We start from the raw sequence: 17,156 nt of genomic DNA on the forward strand, positions 1-17,156 counted from the left end.
AGCAGAAAATAAAATCCACTATCTCAGGATCTAGGCCCACCCAGTCCAGGGACATGGGCTTAACTTACTAAGTACAGGATGAGGGCATTATGCCTACTATAGACCTGGAAGGAGGTAGAGCGAGAAAACAAGTAGTGTGAACATGGATTTGTCCTCTTCGGGATCTGTAGTTTCCCTCAAATTTATGGCATCTCAGAAGGGTGGAAGAACTTGGCTTTTTACCTCCAGGGAGCTTATTTCAAAGGACCTCATGTACACGTGGACATAAATATTGAAACAAAAATCTTTCATGCCCCCACAGAAAAGGACAGATGTAAGTGGATTTTAGCCTCTTAGTTTGTAAGTCCTTAATTACATCTCCTTTTATATTTAGAGCCATGTATATGTAACAACTCAGCTTAAGTCCCATTCTATCGTATGTGACAGGCACAACTGAGGGAGAGGGAAATCTAAGGTTTACCTGGTGGGGGTGGAGACTGACTACATCTACTTCCAGACAATCTCAAGCAGTAGGAATGCTAAGAAGAGAGAGAGAGGATGTGGTATGTGATATTGTCCCCCTGCATTGAGATCGGAGAAAGCTCTCCCAGACTTCCCCCCCTCCCCATCGTATAACTGGATTGTGAGGTTAGCAAACCACAGCAGTATCATTGTTTTCGCCTACTCACTAGAACACCCATTCTCGATGCTTGCTTGAGTGACCTATTCAGTGTGGGCTAGCAGGAAGGTTCTCCTCATATCAGAAAGCCAAGCTGATGAAGCAGCCATCATCTCAAACACTGCTTTTGCCATGCTAGAAGGAGAGGAAGGATCTAAAGGGTCTTGCACTGACACATTTCATTTCCACTCATGTTTTATTTCCCTGAACAGGTCATGTACCCCAATCCAACCTCAAGTGAGGACCAGGAAAAACTATCTCCTTTGCAACACATTCCTGGAAAGGAAGCCCACTCTCCTGCTCTCCACTCGTCGTAGGATTAGTAGAAGGTGGCATGGCATCCTTGTGTGTTTTAAGCCTTCCTCATCACCCCTCAGATGTAAACACCTTCTCTGAGCCTCTGACTGTGTACCATTTCTTACCTTTTGCTGCCATCTCTGACTCCCTGCTCACTTCCCCATGTTCATTGAGCCTTTGGTCTCCTATCTTTTACCATTGCTCCCAATATCTACACCCAGGATTGTTCAGCAAGGACTTTGGAGCAACTGTTCTAGGTGCCAGGCACTATGTGCTAGGCTTAGTATGTGCTAGGTGTCAGGGACAAAATGAGGAGTCAGACACAGACTCTGCTTTTAGCTAAGAGACTTGGCCAAGTCAACAAGCGATCAGAATGTGGTGTGATAAGAGCTGTCATACAGACGTGTGTAAGAGACCCAGCCTTTCTTGGTCGGAGAAGTTGGCATCCAAAAAGCCAGGAAGATGTCGCCGCAGCTGAATCTCAAGGAAAGGGAATCACATGCTGAAGAAGTTAAGTGGGAAGGCATGACATTGCAGGCAGAGGGAGCCATGTGTGAGGTGGAGAATGGCGTATTTCAGGAACCATGTGTGGTTTAGCACGTTGTGCCTAGAGCTTAGAGACGAAGAGTAGCACTGGCGGTAACTGAGGACGTAATGATCATCAACAGGCAGATCTTGAAGGGTCTTGTAAGTTCATTTCGAGTTGATTCTGGAGTATGGATATGGAAGGGAGGGAAGAGGCTTTCAGTTGCTACGTTTAGCAAGTGAGAGTTCATATGTGAGAGATTCCCATGACTGTGGTGTGGCCAATGCACTGGAGAGGGGTGAAATTGATGGCCAGGAGCAAGTTCAGAGGTTGTGCAGCGGTAATGTGGGAAAGAGACAGTGACTCTAGATTAACCTTTCTCCCTGTCCCACCCTTCTGAGTAGGGTTATTCATGTTCTTCCATTGCTCGTCTAGGTTTCAAAGCTATGATTAAGGGCTCTTAAAGATACAGATACACACACACTCCTTTAGACATTATTTGTATTTTTATTATCCCACTCTTGGAACAAAACCGGTGTACGTTATCCAGGACAGAAATAGAAGCATTACATTTTGCTCTTTTCTTCCTCCTGGGAGACAGGATATGTTAAATTTTTGTTTTTAAGTTAAAAGTATGACTGTTCTATAGTAAGCCTGTGACAAAGATTTATTGGACTCATTAATGAGGGAACTACCTGGCTAATAATGCTGGTTCAAAGATGGATACCAGAGACGGTGCATAAACGGTCAGTGAAGGAAAGCATGCTGGGATAAGCTTGCTAAATAAGATACAAAACTGGCCAGTGTCGTACAGGGCAATAAAACCACAAACTCTGAGGTCATCTTTTCTACCAAGTAGAAATCCTTTGCAACTTATCCAGGGTTTTGCTTTAGTTTTTAACAGGGCAGCAAATGGCTTCACAGAGTTAGGCCCTAATCAATAGTAAATAGTAAGTCAAACAAAGTTATACTACCCCAAGGAGTCAGATAGCCTTTTCTTTTTTTACTGTTTCTTTATTTTTGAGAGAGAGAGAGAGAGCATGAGCAGGTGAGGGACAGAGAGAAAGGGGGACAGAGGATCTGAAGTGGGCTCTGCACTGACAGCAGTGAGCCCAATGTGCGGCTTGATCTCACCAACCTCAAGATCATGACCTGAGCCAAAGTCAGACATTCAAACAACTGAGCCATCCAGGCGCCCCCCTGAAGAGCCAAATCACCTTTAAATGGGCTTTTCAGATAAAGTTGCATTTTGATGTTCACATGTAACCAGACTTTTGCCTTGTTTCCAAGTTTTGGATAAAATTTTCTTAACAGTCTGCCCTGTGTTCATAGATGTTCTCTACAGATTTTTTTTTATTAAAAAAAAAAAAAAAAACAGATTCATTGTGGTTTTGTTACTTGGCTTCATTTACATGGTACAGCTATAGGGCACTTTGTTATGATGCCAGCAAGTCTCAGGCCGTCTGGTTCTGAGCAACTAAGGCCAGAAAACACATTTCTCACTGGAGACTTTATAAGGAATTTTGGGTTCCATCCTCAATGGTTTCCATCATTCTAGAGATTTTTCTAATGTTTTTAAATGTTTGTTTATTTTTGAGAGAGAAAGAGAGACAGAGTGAGTAAGGGAGAGGCAGAGAGAGAGGGAGACAGAATCGGGAGCAGGGTCCAGGCTCTGAGCTGTCAGCACAGAGCCCAACGCGGGGCTCGAACCCGCAAACCTTGAGATCATGACCCGAGGCGAAGTCAGATGCTTAACCGACTGAGCCACCCAGGTGCCCCTGGAGATTTTTTTAAAGATTGCTTTTATTTGTTCTTCTGTTCCAGGGCTAGAAAACTAAACCCAATGGATTCATCTCCACCAAGTTCCACCTGTAATACCTGTAAATATGGATGAATTTCTCTCCTTTTGCGGTTCCCCAGATCTGTTACAGCTCCTGTTCTACTGGAGAGTGACCTTCTTTTCAACTTGTAGGGCTGGGATCTTGAAAGCCATAGCATAGGTACCATAGACAGATCCTAGACGGCTTCTCTAGGTATTGATTCTATATATGAAATAAAACATTCTTCCTTAATGGTGGATTGCTCATGGCTGAGCAGGATAGATTCTTAAATATAACTCCAAAGCTGTATTTGCATAATTGATTTGTTCAGTTTTATCTTGGTAAAAAGGAGGACAAATGCTTTTTGTTGTTACTCTATACAAATAACTGCATTGTTATGAAAAGAAAATAGACTCCATAAAAGTATATGCTCCTTAATTCTGAGTGATAATGAGAACAGAATCCCATTTAAGCTTTAAATTTTCACACTTTAAGGGATATTTTATTTCCATTTGCAAAGGCAGTCTACTAAATTGAGCGTTAGAGACAGATCAAGAAGAGAAAGGGCTTCCTCATATGTCTATCAGATAGAATATTTTTTAAATTACCAAAATGCTCTAAACAGATAATCACAAGTATATTTCATCTAACAGGTCATTCATTCCTCCTCAATTAACTCTTTGTCCTCCACTGAATCGTCGGTTAACAGTCTGATCTCATGAAGTAATCTGCTTCCAGACAAAAACAAAAAAAACAGAATCCCGGAAATCTGACAGTTCTCTAAGCAATGTCAGCTTTGGCTTGGAAGTGTGCACCCATGAGTCTGTTCTTTGAAGCAGTGATAGCTGATATCTGGTGAGGTTATTTCCACCGAATGTTTACATCTTCCTTCTTTTTTTAAAGACTCCGTTCCTGGCTTGTAGCTTATAGAAGAACCTTCAGACAAGGAAGAAAGGAAAACATAAACCACTTATTCAGAATCAGACTGGCTAGCCCTGCTTAATTTATTACAGTAACCAACAATATCTCAATAGAGGAGAAAAATCCTTTCTTGGTGTATAATACATGAGTCTTTCAAGAAGGAGTTGATCAGTGTTTCCCCAGAGGTTAAGAACATATTAAGGGCCATGAGGACCATCTCCAGGGACTTCAACCATAAATAAAGTGTACAACCTCTGAAACATACTTACCTTGATCATATATTTGTATCAAGTTAGTCTCAAGAAGGCTTATATTCTCTTTTATTTGGTATCTCTTCCCATAAGCTGAGCAGCTGTCAACAAGAATTCTCAGCTAATTAATAAATATGAAACATACCAAACAAACCTAACTATTTCTTGCATTTCTCCTTTTGTGGGTGCCATATCACAGGCTCCTAGGTAAGGGACTATTTGGGGCCTGTTTATTTTTTTTTAAATCAAGAGTACGGCAAAGTTAGCACAAAGCACAAAACACAAAACACAATTCTGGCGAGAGACTGAATCTGTAGTACGTGGACAGATTATGCAGAAAGTTAAGAATGATTTTTCACCTCCTCTTGTTAAGAGCGGACTATCACTGACACAAGGATATAACCAAACTCTGATGTTATATAAATATAATACTTAGAGTTAAAGATTTTGGGGGCACCTGGCTGGTTCGGTCAATGGAGCATGTGACTCTTGATCTCGGGGTCATAACTTTGAGTCCCACAGTGGGGGTAGAGTTTACTTAAAAAAATAGAATCAAAGATTTTGCAAACATATAACGAATAAACCCATCAAAATCAAGCCAGTTTTTGTCAAAATTTTAACACGCTTTATTGCTTCTTTTCAGTATTTGCAGCCATTATAAAGTACAACAAACAAAGTTCACTTTTCCTCAGACCTTCTAAAACTTACTGTATCCACTCTAATTCTGTCTCTTACTATCTTTTCACATCCTAGAACAACGAGACTCTAAGAAAAAAGTATTTGTGGGGCAGCTGGGTGGCTCAGTCATTTGAGCTTCTGACTTCGGCTCAGGTCATGTTCTTGCGGTTCGTGGGTTCGAGTCAGGCTCTGTACTGACAGGTCAGAGCCCGCATCCTGCTTTGGATTCTGTCTCCCTCTCTGCCCCTCTCCCACTCACTCTCTCTCCCTCTCTCTCTCTCAAAAATAAATAAGCATTAAACATTTTTTTAAAAGGAAAAGTTACTTTTTCTCTTGAAAAACAGAAGCAACATCCCATTCTCTTTTATATATGTCTGGGGGGGGGTCCCCAACATGACCCCCAGCCTCAATGATTGGCTAGAAGGATTAACAGGGTTCAGCATATTGCCATACTCGTGGCTGTGATTTATTACAGTAAAAGGATACAAAGCAAAATTGGTAAAGAGAAAAGGTGCGTGGGACAAAGTCTGGAGAAAACAAGGTATAAGCTTCCAAGAGTTCTCTTGGCACTAGAGTCACACAGGACATGCCCAATACCCCCTACAGTGAGTCGTGATAACATGTGAAATATCGTTTACCAAGGGAGTTCACTAGAATCTCAGTACCCAAGGTGGTTTTTTAAAAATATTTTTTAAGTTTATTTATATTTTGAGAGTGAGAGTGTGCGTAGGGGAGGAACAGAGGGAGAAAGAGAGTCCCAAGCAGGCTCTGTGCTGTCAGCATGGAGCCCAACGGGGGCTTGATCCCACAAACCAAGAGATCATGACCCGAGTCGAAATCAGGAGTCAGACGCTTAACCAACTGAGCGACCCAGGTGCCCCAGTACCCTTCGTTTTTATTGGCACCCTCTGTCTAGCACGTACCAAAACTACAGACTCCTAGAAGGAAAACAGGTGTTCAGCATAAACCACAGTGTTTATACACATAGTTTAGGCACAGCGACCACTCTTATCAGCTCTGGGAACGGTGGGAACCATCCCCAAGTCAGAAGCCCCAGACGCCAGCCAAGGGTCTACCTTGTCAGCAGGACTTTCTAAAAATAGCAGTCTTGCGCTTGCCATGTTAACTATTTTTCTGCACAGTTTTGTTGCCATTATTATTCCAATATAGTCTTTTAACCACTTACATTAATCACAACTTTGCTAACCAAATTACCTAGGAAATAGATGATTGAGAACTCTCTGTTATACACAAGCAATTTATCAGATAAGCAAAATTCACAAACATCCATATTTGGCCTCCTTAGCTACACATCCCTTTTATACCTTCTTAACATGGGGAAATATATTGTTACATATAGATGTATACATACATATATATCTTAGCTCTGTCCACTGAAAGGGGCTAGAAACAATGACACCCAAGTTGCAGTGAGCTCAGAGCTTGATTTGATACCATTCTCCACGAAAAAATAAAAAATAAAAAAAAAAGAACCAGGGTTCCTCAGAGAAATGGCTGGTTCCAAGTCTGAAGGAAGGTAGTTACAAAAAGAGTCTGGAACATCTTATTCCAGAAAATAAAGTAGGACTCAAAAAATGGTGAGAGTAGGTCAGAAAGGCAAAGGAGCCAGCTTGGCGTGGCCCTCACTAACCAAGTCTGGGACAAATTGAGTACCAAAACAAGACAGTAATGAATTATTGAACCGTCAGGAAAAAATAGTGCTTGCGTTCACATTGATAAGAAGTAAGTAAATAGGGGCGTCTGGGTGGCCCAGTAGGTTAAGCATCTGACTCTTGATTTTGGTTCAGGTCATGATCTCACAGTTGGTGAGCCTGCATCAGGCTCTGGGCTGACTGTGTAGAGCCTGCTTGGGATTCTCTCTCTTTCCCTCTGTCTCTGCCCCTCCTCCACTTGCGCTCTCTCTCTCTCTCTCTCTCTCTCTCTCTCTCTCTCTCTCAGATAGGAAGGAAGAAAGGAAAGAAGGGAGAGAGGAAGGAAGAAAGAGGTAAATAAACAAGGGAGAGCAGAGGCCCTTGCTTGCAGTAGAATGCCCAATGCAAACTGGTAAATGTGAAACTGGAAAATCATCATTTTGCAGCCATGACAATCAAGATTGGTCAGACAAGAATCATCAATGGATGGTAAATCCAAAAGGGGAAAGTGTGATGAGGAACAGGATATTTGCATAGTATTAAAGTATCTTCTCCATAAATTGCTTGTTACAATTGGCAATTGCAAGGAAAAAAATTATATACTAATAATTTTATACTACTATATGGGAAGCACCCTGATTACATGATCAAAATTAATATATTGAACAAATGGCAGGTGGCAATTGTGTGCCTCAGATGTGATACCATGGGGACACAACATAACTTATGTAATATTAGAGAATGCATAACTGGAATCCAATCATGAGGAAACATTCAACAAACCTCAAAATGAGGACTATTGGCAACAAAAGATTGGGGCACCTGGGTGGCTTAGCCAGTTAAGTGCCCGACTTCAGCTCAGGTCATGATCTCATGGTTTGTGCGTTCAAGCCCCATGTTGGGCTCTGTGGTGACAGCTCAGAGCCTGGAGCCTGCTTCAGATTCTGTCTCCCTCCCACTCTGCCCCTCTCCCACTCATGCTCTGTCTGTATCTCAAAAATAAATAAAGGTTAAAAAAATTTTTTTAAAGATTGCATTCTTTAAAAATGTTACTGACATAGGGGCAACTGGGTGGCTCAGTCGGTTAAGCATCCGACTTCGGCTCAGGTCATGATCTCACGATCTGTGAGTTCGAGCCCCGCATCAGGCTCTGCGCTGACTGCTCAGAGCCTGGAGCCTGTTTCAAATTCTGTGTCTCCCTCTCTCTCTCTCTGACCCTCCCCCGTTCATGCTCTGTTTCTCTCTGTCTCAAAAGTAAATAAATGTTAAAAAAAAAAAATTAAAATGTTACTGACATAAAAGACAAAGAAAGGTTGAATCCCTGTTCCAGGTTAAGAACTAAAGACGTGATGACTATATACAATATATTATCCTTAACTGGATCCTACGCAGGAGAAAAAATACTATGAAGGACATATTGGTTCCGTTTTTCAAAAGTGCAATACAAGCAGTAGAGTGGATAAAAGTATTACGTCCATGTTAAATTTATTGAAGTTGATAACTATACCATGGTTATGTAAAATAATATCCTTATTGGGAAATGCACATTAAAGTATGTAGAGGTAAAAAAGCATAATGCATGCAATTTGCTCTCAAATGATTCAGAAAAAAATATGTATATATAGAGAGGGTACATGATAACACAAAAAGAATAAGATGTTAAGAATAAGTGAATCTTGGGGCACCTGGGTGGCTCAGTTGGTCAGGTATCTGACTTTAGCTCAGGTCATGATCTCGCAGTTTGTGAGTTTGAGCCCCACATCAGGCTCTGTGCTGATAGCTCAGAGCCTGCAGCCTGCTTCGGATTCTGTGTCTCCCTCTCTCTCTGCCACTCCCCCACTCCTGCTCTGTTTCTCTCTCTCTCAAAAATAAACATTAAAAAATAAATAAATAAAATCATCTTCAGTATTGCTTTCTCTAAGCTCTTAGGAACCATATTAAGTCAATAACTGAACATCGTGGTAATGCCCAGCACATACAAGATTTTTTTTGTTACATTATGCCTAAAGGCAGCTGTAGTTTGCATTAGGCCAAGAACTAATTTATTTTTTTTTTTAATTTTTTTTTAACGTTTATTTATTTTTGAGACAGAGAGAGACAGAGCATGAACAGGGGAGGGGAAGAGAGAGAGGGAGACACAGAATCGGAAGCAGGCTCCAGGCTCTGAGCCGTCATCCCAGAGCCCGACGCGGGGCTCGAACTCACGGATTGCGAGATTGTGACCTGAGCTGAAGTCGGACGTTTAACCGACTGAGCCACCCAGGCGCCCTGGCCAAGAACTAATTTAACTTAAAATGATCTCATTCTAACCCTCTACAAAAATGTGGAATGGTTAGACACTATGTTTTATTATGTTCAAGAGTCTTGTTCATTAAGTTTGACAACAACAAAGCTGAGTAAGAAAAAAAATCTTCAAATAAAAATATAAAAACATGGTTGGTTGACTGGGTGGCTCAGTCAGTTAAGTGTCTGACTCTTGACTTTGGCTCAGGTCATGGTCTCACAGTTTGTAGGTTCAAGCCCCATGTCGGGCTCCATGCTGGCAGCATGGAGTCTTCTTGGGATTCTCTCTCTCCCTCTCTCTCTGCCCCTCCCCTGCTCTGTCTCTCTCTCAAAATAAACTTTAAAAAATGTATATGAATATAATTTTTAAACATTTATTTACTTAGAGAGAGTGGGGGAGAGAGGCAGAGGGAGAGAGAAAGAGAATCTCAAGCAGGTTCTGTGTTGAGCCCAATGTGGGGCTTGACGTGGGGCTCAATCTCACAATCCTGAGATCATGACCTGAGCTGGAGTCAAAAGTCTGACACTTAACCATCTGAGCCACCCAGGCACCCCTAAAAACACAATTTTTAGGGGTGCCTGGGTGGCTCAGTTGGTTAAGCATCTGACTTTGGCTCAGGTCATGATCTCACATTCTGTGGATTCAAGCCCCACATCGGGCTCTGTGCTGACAGCTCGTATCCCGGAGCCTGCTTCAGATTCTGTGCCTCCCTCTCTCTGCCCCTCCCCTGCTCATACTCTGTCTCTCTCTGTCTTAAAAATAAATAAATAATAAAAAACATTAAAAACACACACACAATTTTTAATCCCAATTCCAGTCAAAGTACAGAACAATATTTTTAGAATAAATTTCTCCCACTCTATTTTTGAAATCCTGGTGCTATACAAAAGACTTGGAAACAAGACTTTGGATATACATAAAAGAAGGTGAACATGTATACATGTAAATCACTAACAAAAGTAAGGAAATGCCCTGGAAAAGAACAGTGATGATTGCCATGTCACTTTTTCCAATGAGTCATGTTAGAATGCAAAAGCAAAGAACGATTTCTATGATTTTTTTTTTTTAATGCTGGTAACAATCACCTGGAAAGAACTTTAAGGTTGTAAAGTCTTATATGTGTAGTCCTTTTTAAAATGTACCTTTGAAAAATGTTGATATCATAGAACCACCTATTTTAAGTGGCCAAAAATTCCATTTTGGTGGAACGTGTAGATGATGACCAGGTTGCTTTTCTATAGCTCTAATTATGTGAAATATTTTTAGTTATGAATACACTGGGGTTATGATGACACCACCACCCAAAAAATGTGATGAAATATTTATGAAAATGGAATCTGATAATTCACTATCATTTGAATGCCCAATCTTGAGCTACTGCAGACATTTGTACCTCCTGGAACTGGGATGGAGAAAGCTTTGACTTTCAAGTGGAATGGATTTGTATAGCACAAGAAACGTATGTATTTTCTACAGAATCCAGGGGAAAAAATGCATCCCCATGCCCTGATGGGTTCCACCATGAAAAACTAATGCCCCTCCTGGGAACCCAGCTCATCGTCTCCGAAACGAGCATCCGAGGTTTTCTCAGCTATGCGTATTCTGAGCAGCTCTGCCACTGCCAAGGTGCAAGAGAGGACAGTCCTTCTGATCCTTCTGTGCCTGGCAAACCTCTTCATGCACTTAGTGTCTGCACATCTTCAAATAAAGACCGTCTGTCGCCATTGCGACCAGAAGGCACTTGCTTGACTATCTACTACATACTGGGATTTTTTTTTTTTCTAGATCGTCTATTTTAACCCATGATGCTTCTCATTCTTTCACTTTTAGCTTCTCTTCCAGTTTCTCTGCTTTAAATTATTGAGTGTCGTCATCAAATAGTTTTTGGTTCATCTTCAGGAAGAATGCTATCACATTTTATATCTAACAATATGTTTTCTTGTTCCAATGTACCTTTAAATTGCAGTACGAAGGGAGAAACATGATGGGAAGAATTTTTGCTGCATGGTCACTGATTAAACTCAGATTCTGGATTTACAGTTATTTTCTTTCAGCACTTGAGAAACGTTGTTTCACCTACTTCTGGCCTCCATGTTTCCTGATAAGAAGTCCACTATCATTTGAATTATTTTTCTGTTGCTGATATGGTATCCTTTTTCTCTTGCTGCTCCCAGGATTTTTCTTCATCTTTTTTAGTTCTCAGAAGTTTGATTATTAGCTGTCTTATTAGACTGCATATCTTTGTGTTTATCCTGCTGGCATTTTCTTAGATTCTTGAATCTGGAGATGTATGTCTTTAGTCAAATTTGGAGACACTTTTGAGTACTATGATACTCTGGATTTTTATGTGAATCTTGTGATTTAGCAGGCTTCTCCTGACATCACTCTGGTGGGAGAAGGAAGTTCACCACTGAGCTGTTAGCATTAGGTGGGAATGGAAGTCCAAGATACTTAGCTTCTTTTGACAGCTCTGGGGAGGGGAATTTGTTACTGCTGGGCAGAGGTAGAATTTCAGGCCCCCTATTAGACCACCACCATTAACAACACCTCGTTGAGGATGGAAGAGGCATTCTCTCACCTACCACATAGCTGTCACTGACACTGTGTGTGGGGAGGCTCAATACTACCAGCCGGGTGCAAATGAAAGTCCCAGCTCCCCATACTGTCTTCTCTGACATTATCCTTGCAGGGACAGAAGAGTCCCTCATTGCTATCTTTGCTGTTGGGGATGAGATGGGTCCACAGTTTTTTCTGTGCTGTTTGGCTGGAGTAGAGGTTATTTTCTTAAAGGTTTTCTGTCATTCTAGACTATCCTTTTCTTGGTCCTTTGGCTGGAGAGAGACCGGCTCTTCTTGGAGCCTTTTTTTAATCTGCACCCACTGGCATATTGTGTTGCCAGCTTCTCCAAGCACCCAGGCCAGAGTATATGAGGCAAAACAAAAATGTAGAAAAGTTACCACTGTGTCTTTCTTCACGTTGCACGATCCCTAGCTGGCCTGCCTTTGGTCCAAATTTCAGAGTCTTCTTATATTTGTTTTATCTGTACAATATCAAAGGTTTTTAGCTATAATTAATGGGGGATACAGGGAAAAGCATGCCTATTCCATCTCAGCCCATTATCTGTTCACCTTCATATAGGACACTATTTTAATGGGTATAAATTTCTGGGCTGACAGGGTTTTTTTTTTTTCTTTTTCCTTTTTTTTAATGTTTTTATTTATTTTTGAGAGAGAGAGAGAGAGAACGAGTTGGGGAGAGGCAGAGAGAGGGAGAGACACAGAATCTGAAGCAGGCTCCAGGCTCTAGGCTATCAGCACCAAGCCTGACCCAGGGCTCAAACTCATGAACCACGAAGTCAGAAGCTTAACGGACTGAGCCACCCAGGTACCCCTCTTCTTTCTTTCAGTACTTTAAAAGTGCACCATTGTCCTCTGGCTTGCTTGCTTTTTTTCTTTCTTCCTTTTCTTTTTTTTTTTTTTTCCTGGTGAAAAGTAATTATCTTAGAACCCAGTAAATACAGACCTTTTCTCCTCTGTTTTTAAGATTTTCCTTTATTAGTGGTTTGTAACAATTTGATTATGATGTGCCTTGGTGTGATTTTTTCACATCTTTGAATTTCACTGAGCTTCTTGGATGTGTGGGGTTATAATTTTCATCAAACTTTGAAAGTATCTAGTCATTATTCTACCTAAAATTTAAATTAAAAAAAGGGGGGAAACAAACATATTCAGTCATCCCTCACTCTCTCCTTTCCTTCTAGGATTCTAATTACACTATAACTCTCCGGTGCTCCATTCATTCTCTATTTTCTCTGTGTTTCATTCTGGGCAGTTTCTATTTTTATGCCTTTGAATGCGGGATTCTTCTCTTTTGCAGTGTCGAATCTGCTCTTCATCCAATTTTTTTTTTTCATTTCCGCTATCATATTTATTATCTCTAGTAGTTTGATCTCCCGCTTATATTTTTTTCCTTTCACAGTTCAAGAGTCCCTGGGTTATGTCATGTTTCCTCTAAAGGTGTCCATTGGCTCTTTGCGATCCCAAGAGCCCCCCTTTACAGGGTTGCTTCACGGAGATTTATATTTCCCTGCAGATCCCCATAGGCAGGGGCCCACCCTGGTGGGCCTCACACACAAACAAAGCAGCAGAGAATCCAAGTCACAGAGCGTAGGGGCAGGTTAGGAAGGAAACGGTGTCATTGAGGGAAAGTGCTCTACAGCCCCAATGGAGTCTGTTTCACTATAGAAAATATGGCCTCCGAGCATTAACACCACGGAATTGAGGCAAAGGAAAACACGCCTTATACTATATATATTATAATCTGAGATATAATAACCTCAATATAAAAACTTGGAAAAATAAATGTCTGTCTAGATTAACATCACTCTCAATATTAGTTAAACTTTTGTTTTTATTATTTTACTATTACGATTTGGATGCGCTGAGAAAGGAAGCTCTAGTTCAAAGAGCCAGAGATTATAAGGAAGGCATCATCGCTTCTTCAGTCAAGAACTTGAAAGACAAGCAAAAGGGTGCACACGCGCTCACCAACTCCACCGGCATCCGAGGTTTTCGCTAATTGACAAAAGGCCCGTATCTTCTATCAACTACTAGGCCTTCAGCCACCCTGAAATGGTCAGTGGCAAGAGCTGGCGTCATTCTTTTTTGCGTCGCTCGTACCTGATGGTAGCGCTTGACAGGTAGTCGCGGCCTCTCAATACAAGTTTGTTCGATTTGATTGGATTTTTTTTAGGTCACCCAAATTGTCGACAAACACAGCCCATTCCCGCATAAACGCAGACAAGAGAGAAAAGGGGGGAGGGGGGAAATGGAAAAAAAAAAAAAAAAAAAAAAAAAAAAAAAAAAAAAAAAGCTCTGGCGCTGAGGATTCTGGGCGCTGGAGTTCTGGCGCCCCGGCCGCGCAGGCGCATTGTCTTGCCTGGCGGCCGGCCCCGCCAAGCCGGCGCCATTGCTGGAAGCGTTCCCGCCCTGCTCTGCGAGTGCCCTCAGTTGTCCTCAGTTCGGCAGCCAGGTACTCGTTGCCCCGGGCGTCGGGCCCCGGTTCCCCGCCGCCCCTCCCTCGGCGCTGGGCTCCTGGCGGCGTCCGGGGCGGGGCCGTTCCCTCCAGAGCCCCCGTCCCTGAGCCGACACGCCCACCCGAGAGGCGACTGGGGCTGGGCCTCCTGCCTGGGCGCGGTGTCCCCCACGCTTGGCTCCGGGGCTGGCGGTGCCCTCGGCGGCGGGCGCGGCGCTGGGGTTGGGGAGCACGGGGCGCGGCCGTAGGCTTAGTAGGGTTCGACTAGGGCCTGCTGGCCTCTGAACTGACCTTCCGCCTCTTCCCAGTCCCGCGCCTTTGATGGAGGAAGTGGGGGGACCCCGGATGGGCACTTAGGGAAAAAGGGCGAGGCTGGAGGAAGGACAGTCTCCGTCCTGGCTTCTGAACCCGCAGGGATGGAACGATTTCACACCTGATGGCCTGACAGGTGGATGAACTCCTGTCCTTTCGGTAACCGAGGCAGCTCCCCCCCCCCCCCCCGCCCCGTCTCATTTTATGGCATTTCACGTAATCACTTTCAAATCACCTGTCTCTCCCAGACCTGATAATGGCATTATTGCTTTGGCTGGGAAATGCTGGATTGGTCCGTGGCGCTGAAGTTCTCAACAAGAACATGGACCCCTTCGTTATTTTAAAATAACAAAGCTAGCTGAGGACCCACAGCAAGTGACATTTTTCAAGTCTTTGATACTTCCGCGGTGCTTGGGAAGACAGACAGGGACACTATCCAGAAAAAAAAAATATCTAGGCAATTACGACTATGGAGAAATGTTGGCCTGGATGAGATATCTTCTGCATAATGGCCGAGGTGAAAGGAGAAACAGGGCGGTAAGCCTCATTCGCTAATAACGTGTGCTCAAATGATTTTGCCAATGGACACATTTCTCCAGTAGCTAAACCAAGGTTAGAACCGGGGGGAGGTGGACACTCTGGAACTTTATTACTACACCAAACTCCTATGTATATGCAAATACTTCTTATTGTCTACTTGGAAAGTGTAGAAAAGTAGGAGTGTAAACATCACAGGCCCAGGTCTCCGAGGTCACAGTGGGCTTCCGTTTGTTGACTTGCGGTCTTTTTCCGAGGTCACAGTGGGCTTCCGTTTGTTGACTTGCTGTCTTTTTCTCTATGCGTTCTTTTGTACACAATAGAGATCAAGCTGATCTCGATTAAATAGCGTTGGCTATTCTGATTATAAAATTTAAACAGATGCTTATTGCCCAGTTTGGTATTAAACGTATTTGACTAGCATTAACTACATGGCATATTGCCAAGGAGGAGTTCATTAATCTTTAAAAATTGATGGGATGCCTGGGTGGCTCAGTCGGTTTTGCATCCTACTTCAGGCTCGGGTCATGATCTCACTATTCATGAATTTGAGCCCTGCAGAGGCCTGCATCGGGCTCTGTGCTGACAACTCAAAGCCTGGAGCCTGCTTGGAATTCTGTGTCTCCCTCTCTCTCGCTCTGCCCCTCCCCACTCATGCTCTGTCTCTCTAAATAAATAAACAAACAAACGTTGAAAAAAATTTTTAAAAAGAAGAGTATTTAATTTGGGGTTGAGGAATTAGTTTGCTTTAGAACAATATTTATCAAGGTAAATGTTTGAGGTGCTTGTTGACAATGTAGATTTCTGTGTCTCATACCTAGAGGTGGTGATCAGATCTTGGATGGAGCTGAGGAATTTCCTTTTTTTTTTTTTTAAATTTTATTTCAGTGATCTCTACACCCAAGGTGGGGCTTGAACTCTGGACCCTGTGATCAAGAGTCACACACTCTACCGACTGAGCCAGCCAGGCGTCCCAGAATTTCCTTGTTTTTCTTCTCTTACTTTGAGAGAGAGCATGAGCAGGGGAGGGGCAGAGAGGGAGAGGAAGAATCCCAGGCACTGGGAGCACAGAGCCTTATTCGGGGCTCAGTCCTGCGAATCTTGAGATCATGACCTGAACTGAAATCAAGAGTCAGATGCTCAACCAACTGAGCCACCCAGGTGCCCCCAGAATTTCCTTTTTAATGAGTTTTTTGCATCCTCAGATTTAAGATGTGGGAGTTTTCTAATTATATGTAGTTTTCTGGAGAAAAAATCATTTTCATTAGATTTGCAAAGGAACCCATGACCTAAAATAAGGTAGAGAAACACTGAAGTATGGGAAAAGCACTTTTATTAACTCTGAGACTTAACTATAAAAATCAAGAGTCAGGGGCGCCTGGGTGGCTCAGTTGGTCAGGTGATCGACGTCGGCTCAGGTCATGATCTCACAGTTTGTGAGTTCGAACCCCACGTCGGGCTCCGTGCTGACAGCTCATAGCCTAGAGCCTGCTTCGGATTCTATGTCTCCTCCTCTCTCTACCCCTCCCCTGCTCACGCTCTGTGTCTCTCTGTCTCTTAATAATAAATGTTAAAAAAAATTTTTTTTTTGTTACATCAAGAGTAAGATGTTCAACTGACTGAGCCACCCAGGCACCCCAAGAAAGACTATTTCTTTCTCATAAAAGTCTGAGTTTTCAGGTGACTGGCAGTGATAAGGGTGGGTAGGGGTAGGCAGCTCTATGGCATTAGGTCATCTAGAAACCCAGGTTCCATTCCTCTTTTTGCTTCAGCACCTCCTAGGGGCTGTTGTCTTTCCTATGGCAGAAGCTGGCTCACTTTCATACTGTTGCATTGCAAGCCTTTTGCAGGGGGTGGGGGGGGGGTAGGGAACAAAGAACTGGAGGACAGACAGCTCCCTGGGAAAGATGTGATGTCACCTGGGGGCACTTGGGTGGCTCATTTGGTTAAGCGTCAGACTCTTGATTTCGGCTCAAGTCATGATCTCACAGTTCGGGTGTTCGAGCCCTTCATTGTGTTCCTCATTGGGGTCCATGTTGGGCTCCTTGCTGGGCTCCATGCTGGTAGTGCAGAGCCTGCTTGGGATTCTCGCTCTCCTTCTCCCTCTGCCCCTCCCCTGCTGACACACGTATGCTCTCTCTCTCTCTCAAGATAAATAAGTAAACTTTAAAAAAATAAACTAAAAC

General features: G+C 42.9%; 2 protein-coding genes and 1 long non-coding RNA gene across 9 annotated transcripts in view; 2 read left to right on the forward strand and 1 right to left on the reverse strand.

Annotated features, from left to right (window-relative positions):
- ZNF286A (zinc finger protein 286A) overlaps positions 1–4,060 on the forward strand; it is a 26,915-nt gene extending 22,855 nt beyond the window's left edge. For 2 of the 3 annotated variants that reach the window (XM_058702915.1, XM_058702919.1), the window contains one exon: positions 3,306–4,060. Coding sequence is in view for 1 of the 3 variants with exons in the window: in XM_058702919.1 (XP_058558902.1) it covers positions 3,306–3,319 (14 nt within the window). In the remaining 2 variants the exon portion in view is untranslated. The remainder of the gene's footprint in view (positions 1–3,305) is intronic. The other variant, XR_009254723.1, reaches the window with a different exon arrangement.
- Positions 3,782–13,919, reverse strand: LOC131497032 (uncharacterized). 2 transcript variants are annotated; one of them, XR_009254728.1, is made up of 2 exons: positions 13,767–13,919; positions 3,782–4,237 (listed from the first exon to the last, which is right to left on the reverse strand). It is a non-coding gene; the product is annotated as an uncharacterized LOC131497032 (long non-coding RNA). The 2 variants fall into 2 exon arrangements; XR_009254727.1 differs by having other exon boundaries at positions 13,635–13,919.
- Positions 13,920–14,035: 116 nt separating this feature from the next.
- ZNF624 (zinc finger protein 624) overlaps positions 14,036–17,156 on the forward strand; it is a 35,655-nt gene continuing 32,534 nt past the window's right edge. The window contains exon 1 of one of the 4 annotated variants that reach the window (XM_058702899.1): positions 14,036–14,118. The gene's annotated coding sequence lies outside the window, so the exon portion shown is untranslated. The other 3 variants (XM_058702902.1, XM_058702903.1, XM_058702900.1) reach the window with 3 other exon arrangements.

Source organism: Neofelis nebulosa, chromosome 16 (assembly GCF_028018385.1).
Source record: "Neofelis nebulosa isolate mNeoNeb1 chromosome 16, mNeoNeb1.pri, whole genome shotgun sequence".
NCBI lineage: Eukaryota > Metazoa > Chordata > Mammalia > Carnivora > Felidae > Neofelis > Neofelis nebulosa.